Source organism: Cervus elaphus, chromosome 31 (genome assembly GCF_910594005.1).
Source record: "Cervus elaphus chromosome 31, mCerEla1.1, whole genome shotgun sequence".
Taxonomy (NCBI): domain Eukaryota; kingdom Metazoa; phylum Chordata; class Mammalia; order Artiodactyla; family Cervidae; genus Cervus; species Cervus elaphus.
The window spans coordinates 54,726,437-54,740,337 of record NC_057845.1 but is presented as its reverse complement, the minus strand read 5'-3'; the positions used below and the strand labels follow the sequence as shown (position 1 = coordinate 54,740,337).

The following is a 13,901-nucleotide window of genomic DNA, read 5'->3' as shown; positions in this document are numbered from 1 at the left end:
AAGAGAAAGATAAATATCATATTCTAATGCATATATATGGAATCTAGAAAAATGGTACTGAAGAAATTTATTTACAGGGCAGCAATGGAGAAACAGACATAGAGAATAGATTTATGGACATGGGGAGAGAGGAGGAGAGGGTGAGATATATGGAAAGAGTAACATGGAAACTTACATTACCACATGTAAAATAGATAGCCAATGGGAATTTGCTGTATGGCTAAGGAAACTCAAACAGGGGTTCTGTATCAACCTAGAGGGGTGGGATTGGGAGGGAGATGGGAGGGAGGTTCGGAAGGGAGGGGTATATGTATACCTATGGCTGATTCATGTTGAGGTTTGGCAGAAAACAACAAAATTCTGTAAAGCAATTATCCTTCAATAAAAAAATAAATTAATTTTAAAAAGAAAAAAATAAGGTAATTAAGCATTATTTATAAGAATAGAAGTCAGAAGTTATCAAAATGTCTAATGATAAATGAATGGTTAATTAAATTAACACATTAGCCAACACAATTGAATGCTTAATAAGCATTAAACAATTAATTTCCCAGGTAGTACCTTGGAAAAGACCAATGATACATATCAAGAAAAAGTAGCACTGATACAACATTGTCTTGCTAATTTTAAACAAATTTTGTCTTTATTATATTACAATTATAAACCTTAGAATCCAGATGAACACAACACTGCCATTCCGTGGGTCCCCACTGATCTTCACATTTAGCAGAAACAGGACATAGTATGGGAAACCTCACCATCTGCTCTTTCGTCAGCCATCTTCCCGCCCCACAATCTAAAACATGGCCACACCAAACGGCTAACGGTTCACATAATATGAGAGACCTCGTGGTCTCTCATTCCTGAACCTTTGCACATTTCTTCTCTTCCTTCTGCCTAGAACCCTCTAAAAGTGCTTGTCCCCACAGCTCCCCGTTCTGTGGAGTTAACTTCTTATTCCGTAAATCTCAGCATCACTGACATATCCCACCTTCACAGAGCTGTACTTCCCATGTGCTCCCATAGGCCATGCACACAGTCCTACTTTCCCATCATGTATTTTTTTGTTTGTATGTTTGCTGATCCGTCTTCTCCAAGAGAGCACAGATCACCACTCATTTGCTTTCTTATGCATCCCCATTACTTACCAATGGACCTGGCATGCTCAGCACATATTAATATAAAAGTGCTTTGGGGATGGCGGGACAGTAAATGATTTTGTCTCTGTACTTTCCAAACTTTCTGCACATTTGTTACACAATCTGTATAATAAAAGACTTTTAATCTCTTTTTTTAAAGTGACCCCATTTCCTACCAACTGAAATTGCCACCAATTTCAGATCACGGTGACTTGAACTTGGTTGAATTGGATAGTTGGACTAGTTAACATGGCTGTTTGTTTCAGTGTTTGAATTAATGCAGTCTTTTCTGAAGGAGCTGAATCCAGAACATGTGAATATCCCCTTCCAGAAGACACACATACTCAATTTGAAGCAGGTGAAAGTGGAACACATGAAAATCTCTCTCAAGAAGAGACATGCACTCAGGTAAACTGAGAAATAGAATGAAAATACAGTCAGTTCTCCATACCCTAGAACACAGAACATGTGGCTCCTGGGCCCTGACTGAACTATGTCATTCTATATAAGGGACTTGAGCATCCCTTGATTTTGGTATTTGTGGGAAGATGGAGTGCTGTCCTGGAACCAGACCCCTGAAAATATCTAGAGACAACTGGACCTCACTAGATCTCCATCAACCTACCTGGACCTCACTAGATCTCCATCAACCTACCTGTAGATTGGATTTTATGGAGTTCTAAGCAAAGTACAGAATTTATTTTTATTTCTAGTCTTTTCCGAGCTGGTAGTATTGTCCCAGGAGATGCTAATTATAATACCCAGAATATGAGAAATATCTGCTACAAATGAATACATCAGAAAATTGTATATTTGATTGTCAAAGATGTTTTACATTGATTCAGCCCACTTACTCTATTAGCATAAGGCATCAAACTCAAAACACATTCTCCTTCTCCCCTGAAACTTGCCTCATGAGTATATGTTGAATGAAAGGTTATCATAGGTTCCATGAGGGTCATTGAAGGTGTTTTTCTCATGTTCGTCTTTAACTCAAATGTGTCCAAGTTCTCAGGTCTTGAGGAGCCCAACCCTCTTCTTTAATACACAAGTTCTCATTCTACATAAAGGCAGGAAGTTCAGTTCATCCTTGAGTTTCAGAGTCTTCCTGCGGGAGCTTTTCCTCAAACCCTCCCTAGTTGTTGCTCGTTGCCTCAAACTGCTGACCCAATAGCATAGGGGTTGAGAGCATGGGGTGTAGCATGAAAGTCTCTGGTTTGCTTCCTGATTCCATCACAATTAGCCATGTGACCTTGAACAAATTTCTCAACCCGCCTTAGCATCATTTTCCCTGTCTATAAAGCAGATAAAATAATAAGTCACTTACCTATGGTGCTGCTATGGAGATTAAAGAAACAGGAAGTACACTACATAGTATTTGACACCATTTCTTAACATTTTAAACTGCTTCTCCAAATGTCTTTTGCACTTTCCATATTAACTTTCTTTAAAAAAAAAACAAAAACACATGAATATAGTCACTTCCTCTAATTCTCCCAAACATAGTTTCTGCTGAAGACTAGGAAATAACAAAGGGAAATTACAGTTAATAAATAAACAACAACAACAACAACAAAAAAAAAAACGATGAGGAAGACACTTAAGATAAAATATAAGATGGCTCCTTCCAGCTTACAGATTAAGCCATCTTTCTCCTTAGACTTGGTAGGCTGCCAAGCTTGTAGGATTTATCTTAATAGCGTATTTGGGGGAATGAAGGGAGAAGCCAGGAAAGCTAACGCTCTCCCAGTACATAATGCCCCAAATTGCTGCTTTTACTTAATTAAAAAGAAAATGATTTGCATGAGAGTTGTTAACATAGAGCAAGTAGTTTGAAAGTGAGAGCCCGTTAAATGGTAGAAACATCAGCTAGTTAGATATACAGAGAAGATCAGCAAATTCTGTTATTTAATACATGTTGTTCTCCCTGATGTTAAATCTTGGCTATGTTTCTGAGCCAACTCCCTTCCCTCTCCCCTCAAACCTTTCCCTGATTACCGCCAGCCCAGAACTGTGGCTTTACGTTTACATCATTAGAAAGCCTGCCACAACATCAAGTGGCTCCTTACAGAGCATTTTGGTCCCCACACAGTGCTGCCTCTGCCAGGAGTCCCAGCTGTAGGTCCCCTGATCTACAGACAAGATTCGACACCAACTCTGTTTTTTAAATCTTATTAACAGTCTCAGACTTTAACTCCTATCTCCATTTTTAGAATCAAGAGCCTACGAAATCAACTGCTAAGATCATGATGGATAAGAGCATCTATGAGAATGCCTCGAATAAGCCTGAATGGAAGTCTGGTAAGCTGGTTCAGTTTCCCCAACATCAGTGGGAGCATACTTGTTCCTGGAGATGTAGAAGGAAGCCAGTTTATTTGCCTTTGTGTGAAAATACGCTTATACCACCTTCTATTAGCCAGAAGATTCTTCTACTGGCACTAATTCTAAATTCTAATTTGGAAAATTAATTTTAAAATGAGATTGCTTTATCTGAATTTCTGAAACTATAGTTTCATGGTTCCCTCTCTATATTCTGCCATTTAATGTCACATGCAACACTAGTTGCTCCCAGTTTGGTAGGTTGTTTTACAAGTAGCCAAGTAATGTGGAAGATATAAGCAGACAATAAGCTATGACTTCATGTTCAAAAATTTATGTTCTAGTTAAGGAGACAAAACTTACCACACAGAAGGCAATTAAATGACAATCCAAGAAACACGGTGGACATTGTCAACTGCAGTTAAATGAATTCAAAAGAAACAGGTAGCTACTGAGCATAGCAAAGTCTTTGCAGAGAAAAGAAGCTGATGCTTAGAACAGAAGACAGAAGAGACCAAGACTTTTAGGAAACAATGAATAGACCAACCTAGCTGTTGGCAGTACAAAATGTCGTGTCTCTAGGGAAATATTTGTGTTTATAAGTGCTTTATATGACCTTCAGATAAATTTTTTATCTCCATTTCCAAAACATTAACTGTTGAATACCACTTCCTATGACAAAGATCATATTTTAAAATAGATTTAAAGGCTAACAATACACCATGTAAAAGGTGTTTGAAAGAATTATTTGCAACACAATGAATATCTTTACCTGGGGAAAATGTGTACAAAATGATGAGGAAAACACTATGATACCAACAAGCAAACTTATGAACAGCCAATTCAGGGAAAAAACAATACCCAAAATGTGGAGAAAATAAAAAAAGGAAAACTAAACAACAAAGTATTAACATTTTTTAAAGAACTATTTTTATTCAATGGTAGAATTATTTCCTTTGAAATAAATGAAAATAGAATGATACTTGTTTTCTCATATTTGGCTGGTAGATAAGCAATTTGTCAACAAAAGTCATAAAAATGCTCACACAGTTTGCCTCAGTGATTTCTCTTCTGAAAATCAATCCAAAGAAAGTAATACAAGGTATACAAGTAGACAAATGTGCAAAATGTCTAATACACTACTATTTCTAGTGACAAAAATATTTAAATAGCCAAAATGTTCAACAATGAAAAAATGTATAATTTCACTACAGAACATCCGTAATACAAGGAGTGTCGTACTACTATGGTTGAGTAGTCCAACATAAAATGTAAAAGCTGAATTCAAAACTGTACATATAAAATGTTTAGTGTAAACAAGGCCAGAAAAGATAAATACAAATGATGTAATTAAGAAAAGGGAGAGTAGGGATGGTCTTATTTAACCTCTCTTATTTTATGTCGTTTTATTATGACTCTACAGTGGAAGTGAGAAATAGATTTAAGGGACTAGATCTGATAGAGAGAGTGCCTGATGAACTATGGACAGAGGTTCGTGACATTGTACAGGAGACAGGGATCAAGACCATCCCCAAGAAAAAGAAATGCAAAAAAGCAAAATGGCTGTCTGAGGAGGCCTTACAAATAGCTGTGAAAAGAAGGGAAGCAAAAAGCAAAGGAGAAAAGGAAAGAGATACCCATTTGAATGCAGAGGTCCAAAGAATAACAAGGAGAGATAAGAAAGCCTTCCTCAGCGATCAATGCAAAGAAATAGAGGAAAACAATAGAATGGGAAAGACTAGAGATCTCTTGAAGAAAATTAGAGATACCAAGGGAACATTTCTTGCAAAAATGGGCTCAATAAAGGACAGAAATAGTAGGGACCTAACAGAAGCAGAAGATATTAAGAAGAGGTAGCAAGAATACACAGAAGAACTGTACAAAAAAGATCTTCATGACCCAGATAATCACGATGGTGTGACCACTCTCCTAGAGCCAGACATCCTGGAATGTGAAGTCAAGTGGGCCTTAGGAAGCATCGCTACAAACAAAGCCAGTGAAGGTGATGGAATTCCAGTTGAGCTATTTCAAATCCTGAAAGATGATGCTGTGAAAGTGCTGAACTCAATATGCCAGCAAATTTGGAAAACTCAGCAGTGGCCACAGGACTGGAAAAGGTCAGTTTTCATTCCAATCCCAAAGAAAGGCAATGCCAAAGAATGCTCAAACTACCACACAATTGCACTCATCTCACACGCTAGTAAAGTAATGCTTAAAATTCTCCAAGCCAGGCTTCAGCAATATGTGAACCATGAACTTCCAGATGTTCAAACTGGTTTTAGAAAAGGCAGAGGAACCAGAGATCAAATTGGCAACATCTGCTGGATCATTGAAAAAGCAAGAGAGTTCCAGAAAAACATCTATTTCTGCTTTACTGACTATGCCAAAGCCTTTGACTATGTGGATCACAATAAACAGTGGAAAATTCTGAAAGAGATGGGCATACCAGACCACCTGACCTGCCTCTTGAGAAACTTGTATGCAGGTCAGGAAGCAACAGTTAGAACTGGACATGGAACAACAGACTGGTTCCAAGTAGGAAAAGGAGTACATCAAGGCTGTATATTGTCACCCTGCTTATTTATCTTATATGCAGAGTACATCATGAGAAATTCTGGGCTGGAGGAAACGCAGGCTGGAATCAAGATTGTCGGGACAAATATTAATAACCTCAGATATGCAGATGGCACCACCCTTATGGAAGAAAGTGAAGAACTAAAGAGCCTCTTGATGAAAGTGAAAGAGGAGAGTGAAAAAGTTGGCTTAAAGCTCAACATTCAGAAAACTAAGATCATGGCATCTGGTCCCATCACTCCATGGCAAATAGATGGGGAAACAGTGGAAACAGTGGCTGACTTTAATTTTCTGGGCTCCAAAATCCCTGCAGATGGTGACTGCAGCCATGAAATTAAAAGACGCTTACTCCTTGGAAGGAAAGTTATGACCAACCTACATAGCATATTAAAAAAGCAGAGACATTACTTTGCCAACAAAGGTCCATCTAGTCAAGGCTATGGTTTTTCCAGTGGTCATGTATGGATGTGAGAATTGGACTATAAAGAAAGCTGAGCACTGAAGAATTGATGCTTTTGAACTGTGGTGTTGGAGAAGACTCTTGAGAGGCCCTTGGACTGCAAGGAGATCCAACCAGTCCATCCTGAAGGAGATCAGTCCTGGGTGTTCGTTGGAAGGACTGATGTTGAAGCTGAAACTCCAGTACTTTGGCCACCTGATGTGAAGAGCTGACTCATTGGAAAAGATCCTGATACTGGGAAAAATTGGGGGCAGGAGGAGAAGGGGACGACAGAGTATGAGATGGTTCGATGACATCACCGACTCGATGAACATGGGTTTGGGTGGACTCTGGGAGTTGGTGATGGACAGGGAAGCCTGGTGTGCTGTGGTTCATGGGCTCATGAACTGAACTGAACTGATTACTCATAATGAAAAATATGATTGTAGAATTATTAAGAATTATTCAAATATAAATTACTTGAAAGCTGTCTGCTGTCGTTTGCACCGCACGTCACACTCAGAAGCCCACGGTGTTAGGGAATGTGAACGTGTTAGTGCTTAATGTGTCACGCCCTTTGCAGCTGCAGCCCGCCAGGCCCCTCTGTCCACGGGATTCTCCAGGCAGGAATACTGCAGTAGGTTGCCGTCCCCTTCAGCTGGGGGATCTTCCCAACCCAAGGATCGAACCCTGGTCTCCTGCATTGCAGGCAGATTCTTAACCATCTGAGCCATCAGATGGTAATAGCCAGAGCCAAAACTCAGTGAGTGATAATGACTCCAGTCAGTTATTCCCACAATGGTAAACCCTCCTCCTGATAGTCCGTAAACTACCGCACCCAGTTCAACAGACCCCAGGGGTTTCTTGGATTCACACTCCCAGTTTAAATCATGCTACCACCCCTTATGATGACAAGTGATTCACATTCACTTGCTCAGCTTCCTTCCTTGGTGTCATTAACAATGACCTGATATTTCTGGTGGGAATAAAACTGACCCTCCTGGACATCCTATTCTGGGTTGTGGGTCAATGTTGAAAGATTCCAGAGTTCTTTTGCCTTTGTTTGCTTTCTTTCATTTCCATTTCTTTTAGAAATGATTGACAAGGCTGTTTAGAAGACTGTCACATGTCCTGGCCCTGCTGCCATGAGATGCCTCCTGTTTCTGAAGCACGCTTCCCTCCCTCAAGAGGGAGCAAGTTTGAGTTGAATCCTATGTGGATATTCTTGGTGCCACACTGAAAGAAGTTTGGACTTTGCAACTGTTTCATTCAAAATATATATATATATATTTTTTTTTTGCAAAATTTCCTGGATTTAAAATATCTAAAACATCCCAGAATATCTTAGAGTAAGTTTTAGGTTTAGAACCAGAAAATAAGCTTATGATACCTGGATAGTTTGTATATTACTCTTAGAAAAAAATGGTTTGATTCACTTGATGAAAATTAAATGCTATTAAAAAGTATTTTAAATGTTGCTCTTGAACCAAGTGTTGATTTTTGTTATTCACTCAGTGAAGTGTCATTGCATTTCACTCATCCTGGAAGCCCTCAATGATTTAAAATAGCTAATAGAAAGGCTTTAATCCTTTCTAAAGGATTTAACCATAGAAAGACTTAACCATGTAACTCAGCCTTAAATAAAACTTTTGGTGTCCATTTTGTTCATGATTATATTTACAATAGGCAGTACATGATTTTTTAAAATAATCTTAACAGTGAAGAGATATTGCATTGCTTCTGTATGCTGTTAAATAACAAATGCTGTACAGTTATAAACTTATGTAATCTTCACAGTAATCATATAAGGTAGGTACTATTATTTCCAATTTACAAATAAGTAAAGAGTGAATTGAGTGCTTTGTGGAAAACCTCATAGCTGGTAAGAGGCAGAGCAGAAATTTGAAAACAAGTCTGTGATTAGTGATTGTACCGTATACACCTCCAGTATGGTAGGTCCTAAATAAGTACCTGAAGAATTAATAAAAATTTAAATATATATCTTCAGGATCATCCCTCCACCTAGGGGTTGGGAAATGTTATTCCAAACTCAGTTCTTGCTACAACTGGTGGTAGGCACATTTTTCAAAGAAGCCAAGTGTAGAGATTCCATTCATAAAATGTGCTTGTGGAGGAGATAGTTTGGTTTGTTGCTGTTGGGAAAGTCAAATCAAACTGCTCTTAGACTTCTCCGGTGGTCCGGTGATTAGGAATCTACCTGCCAATGCAGAGCACGCGGGTTCAGATCCTGGTCTGGGGGACTCCTCATGCCACCCAGCGCAGTCAGGCCCATGCCCCCAAGTGCTGAAGCCTGTGAGCCCAGAGCCTGTGTTCCAAGGCAAGAGAGGCCCCCACAAGGAAAGCCTGCACACCGCACCTAGGGGACACCCACGTGCAGAACGAAGACCTAGGACAACCAAGAATCAAAGAAAGGAAAAGAAAAACCGCTATCACTTCCCTCCAAAACTAACCTCAACAAGTTTTTTTCCAGTGATAGTTACATGACAGGTGTTTTAATATCTGAAGGACTTTTTTATTATTGACATGTAGTTGATGTACGATATTGTATGTTACAGGTGTACATCATAGTAATTCACAACTTTTAAGGTTATATTGCATCTTTAGTTAAATGTTGCATACACTTCCTGTATTGTAGCTTACGTATTTTTAAACATAACAGTTTGTATCTCTTAGGTCCCTACCCCTATATTGTCCCTCCCGTCTCCCCCGCCTCACTGGTAACCACTGCTTTGTTCTCTATATCTGAGAGTCTGTTTCCTTTTTTTTTATAGCAACTAGCTCATTTTATTTTTAGATTCCACATATAAGTTATATGTATTTGCCTTTCTCTGTCTGACTTATTTCACTTAGCATAATACCATAAGGATCTTATTAATGAGTACCCTTTCCTGAGCTCTGAACCAAGAAAATTAAGACAAAGGATTGAGGTAATTAGAACCTTAAACACACATATCCCACCCTGCCCTCCCCCCCACACACACCTCTTTATTAGTGACTGAATTGACTTACAAGACATGGTTGCCTTTTGACCCCCAGATTTGGACAGTTTTACTACTGTGAGCATTTGTCATTAAGCTTACCACATAGCTGAGAACAGCAAAAACTAAGGTTTCTAAGGGTGAGATCACTCCCGAAAGAAATCAGAAAGAAAGGGCCAAACAAGAACATCCAGATTCTGCTTCCAAATTCAACCTGATAAGCCACTCCACGTCAGCAGAATGAATGAGGAGGTGGTGACAGGCCCGGAATGTTAAGGCAACAGAGAGTGAAGCCCTTGATCGGGAACCAGACACCAGGAGGGAGAGGGGCCGTCCAACAGCAGTCACCACGGAAAGTGAGAGTCGTGTGCACTAGCCACTCTCCTGAGAGCTTTGCCCTCGTTTCAGCTTGGGCAATCACTACCCAAACTGTGGGTGGTAGGCGCTAGTAATGGAGCTTAAAGAATTCAGAAAATTACTCAAAGTCACAGATAGACATGATGACACTTGGACTTACATCCCCCAAATTAATTCAGAATAATTATACAATGCTTTTTAAGTTCTCTAGATTTTATTTTGGAAATCTAAGCCATTGGAGAAGAGAAGGACATACTCCACAGATATTAGTCATTGTCAATGCCTGACTAGGAACATGTCCTTGAGTGGAAACATCTCCAAGTGGGGAAAGGAGCCTAGACAAGGCACTGGGATGTGAAATAAACTCAGCACCTTGCAAGGTGCACACCCACCCTGCTCTGCATCACGTGATGGTTGCGCGCCCAGAACTCCTCCTTCACCAGAAGGAATGCAGTGCAGGTTTTGGGCTGAGAAGTGTGCTCAGAGCTCATTTCCACTGGACTAGAAGCCTAGAGGAAGGCTAGAGGAAGCCTGCATGTCTGCCTTTAATATTTTTAGACAAGGACTCTACTTGGTCTTTTCACCTTTGGGACTTTATTTTTGGCTTAGCTTTTAACTTGTACAGTGCTTAAGCCTAGTTTGTATTTTTTCCCCATGTATAGAACTTAATTTTCTATATTCCATGTTAGTCTTACTGAAGAAAAATAGGAAACTTTGCAGAAAAAAAGAACATTCTTCCTAAGGGTCATTCATTCTCAAAAAATAGTCCAAATAGTGACAAAGAAGAGTGCTATACCATCCACCTGCTTGGGTACATTGTCGGAGCCCTCTCAGTGAACTGAAAAAATTCCCATTTTGTTCCCAAACCATTCCTTTATTATTAAAAATAATCCTTTGTAGTATTATTGCCACCAGGAAGTCATATGCTAACATCCCTTCACCAGATAGCAAAATTCCAGCCCCAAATTCACTTAGAGGGGTTGGAACTGTGTTACTGCCTCCTTTTTAAAACTAGAATTGCCATTATTAAAATGTCTACAAATGACAAATGCTGAAGAAGGTGCAGAGAAAAAGGAACCCTCTTACACTGTTGTTGGGAATATAAATTGGTGCAGCTACAATGGAAAACAGTACAGAGGTTTCTAGAAAAACTAAAAATAAAGTTGCCATGTGATCCAGCAAGTCCACTCCTGGCAAATACCCAGACAAAACTATAACTCAAAAAGATATATGCATGCCTATGTTCATAGTAGCTCTATTTGTAATAAACAAGACATGGAAACAGCCTAAATGTCCATCCATAGATGAATAAAGAAAATGCGAGGTCTTACTATATAGCACAGGCAACTATACTCTATATCATGTGATAAACCATCATGGAAGAGAAGATGAAAAAGGATATATATATATATATATACATATGGGACTTCCCTGGTGGTCCAGTGGTTAAGACTCTGTGGCCCCAATGCAAGAGGGTCTGGGTTTGATCCCTGGTCAGGGAACTAGATCCTACATGCCACAACTAAGACCCAGTGCAACCAAAAAAAAAATTCATAAAAAAAAGATATGTGTGTATAACTGAGTCACTTTGCTGTATAGCAGAAACTAACGCGCTGTAAAAAACTACATTTCAACAAAAATTTAAAAAATAAAAACAGCTAAAAACTCCTTAGTGAGGAATATTAGCAATTAACAGTCATAGTTTTCAAACACATAACTCTCTGACATTAGCCAGGACTCCTAATCAACTCATAATCTGTACCCAAAAGTTAATAGAAAATTATACTCAGGAAAACGTCTCAATATTAACCTATCACACAGCCTTCACTCTCTCTATGAGACTTTTTGAAGGAAAAAAAGAATGGTGAAGTCTTAACTAAGTTATCTTATTCCTGACTCTATAAGCATTCTTAAATAAACCAGTTCTTTTCCTGTCATAAAATGTTCCAAAATTATCTTGCTTGGCATAAATAGCTTTCCCAACTCCTATCTCTAATCGCAAAGTCTAAAAAGGACTACCTATAGCTGGATCTGGAGAAGGCAAAGGCAACCCACTCCAGTGCTCTCGCCTGGGAAATCCCACGGACGGAGGAGCCTGGTGGGCTGCAGTCCATGGGGTCGCGAAGAGTCGGACACGACTGACGTGACTTAGCAGCTTAGCAGAGCTAGATTTATACCATCCAGTTTTTGAAACTGAAAAAGTTCAAAGAATCACTATCATCCAAAAGGCCTCTAACCTGCCTTGGCAGCTAAAGTCAGACTGGAGTGGAAAGCACCGACGAAAGATCCCTCGCCATCTGGTTCTGCAAGGATTGCGTCGTTAGTCACTGCAGTTGCTGACCTTCAACACACCCGGAAAGGAGTTCAGGGTGGAGATCAAGAATAAGGTACTCTGTGCTCTGGGAAAGCTGGCATATTGAATAAATATTAAACCAGAATGTAATGAGGATCATTGGCTATCCACTAAGGAGATTACAAAACTAAAGAAATCGTGCCCTTTTATTAATATATAGCCAAAATAATTCAAAATGTTATAAACATTTTTTTCAGAACAAATAATGTCTAGTCCTCAAACAAGAGGAGTGCATTATTTGTCACACATTAGTTATCCTGGCTTCACTTGGTAATATGCTTGCTGATTGTCCTTAAAAGAGCAAATTTCCTCTTACAGTTTTACCTGGGGGTAGGTTTGCCATGTGGAACCAGGAGCTAGCTTTGACGCCTCTCCTCCCAGGAAAACTGGGAGATAAGGGCCTTATCTTCTAAGGAGATTGAATTTTCAAAAGATGGCCCCCTAGGGCCTGGAAGAAACATTCCTGGATTGCTTGTCCACCCCTCAGTCAGTTTGTGAGAAATTGCTCCAGGAAACCCCTCACAGAGGCAGCCTGGAGAGCACCCCGGGGGCATGAGTGATGGGTCTGGTGTTATACAACTAATACCCAGCTTCTCTAACGTGACTTCTTCTGAGCTGCCTCCCCACACTGCCCTCTGTTGCAGGTATGACTTCTACATTACTCCAGGACAAGCAATACAAGGAGGTCCATGAGGGCAGGCTTATATCTGCTTTGTTCACCACAGAATCCACAGTGATCAACATACGGTAGGCGCTCAATATATAATTGCTGAAGGAGTGAAGGAACAGATAAGTGACCGAACTAGAACCAATCACCAACTATAAGAATAACTTTAAAAATCCATGATTCCTGCCCCCAAGTTAATTTCTTTCAGTTTTTAATCTCTCTCTGTTGAGGTATAATTTACATACAGTAAAATGCACACGTTTGGGTATACAGCCCCGTGAATCCTAACGCACACAGTCAAGCCACCACAAGATACAGAACAGCAACCACCAAAAACTCCCTGGTCCCAGAAGTTCAAACCTTCTCCTACTCCTTCTCCTGGCCACCACTGGTGTGTCTTCTGTCCCTACAGTTTTGCCTCATCCTGAATGTCACAAAAGATAGGCTTTAAGACTGGACTCTTCCACTCATTCATTTGCGATCCGTCCATGTTGTTGTATATTAGTTGCTGTTGCTCAGTCCCTAAGTCATGTCTGACTCTTTGTGATCCCGTGGACTGCAGCATGTCAGGCTTCCCTATCCTTCACTATCTCCCAGAGTTTATTCAAACTCAAGTCCACCAAGTCAGTGATATCATCTGACAATCTCATCCTCTGTTGTCCCCTTCTCCTCCTTTTAATATACATTATAAAAAGTATAATATTAGTAGCCCATTCCTTTTTATTACTGGGCCAAATCCCATCATGTGAATGTGACACAGTTTGTTTAGATATTTACTACTTGAGATTACTTGGGTTGTTTCCAGGGTTTGGTTTTATTTGGCAATTATGAGTTCAGTTCAGTTCAGTCACTCAGTCATCTCTGACTCTTTGCAACCCCATGAACCACAGCACGCCAGGCCTCCCTGTCCATCACCAACTCCCAGAGCCCACCCAAACCCATGTCCATTGTGTCAGTAATGCCATCCAACCATCTCATCCTCTGTCGTCCCCTTCTCCTCCTGCCCCCAGTCCCTCCCAGCATCAGGGTCTTTTCCAATGAGTCAGCTGTTCGC

The 13,901-nt window shown here is 39.9% G+C and overlaps 1 protein-coding gene across 1 annotated transcript in view; it reads left to right on the top strand.

Annotated features, from left to right (window-relative positions):
• Positions 1-12,593, top strand: part of SLC9C1 (solute carrier family 9 member C1) — a 107,932-nt gene extending 95,339 nt beyond the window's left edge. Inside the window, exons 28-30 of the mRNA XM_043892874.1 lie at positions 1,423-1,547; positions 3,353-3,440; positions 12,499-12,593. Coding sequence (XP_043748809.1) covers positions 1,423-1,547; positions 3,353-3,440; positions 12,499-12,593 — 308 coding nt within the window. The remainder of the gene's footprint in view (positions 1-1,422; positions 1,548-3,352; positions 3,441-12,498) is intronic.
• Positions 12,594-13,901: the final 1,308 nt, after the last annotated feature.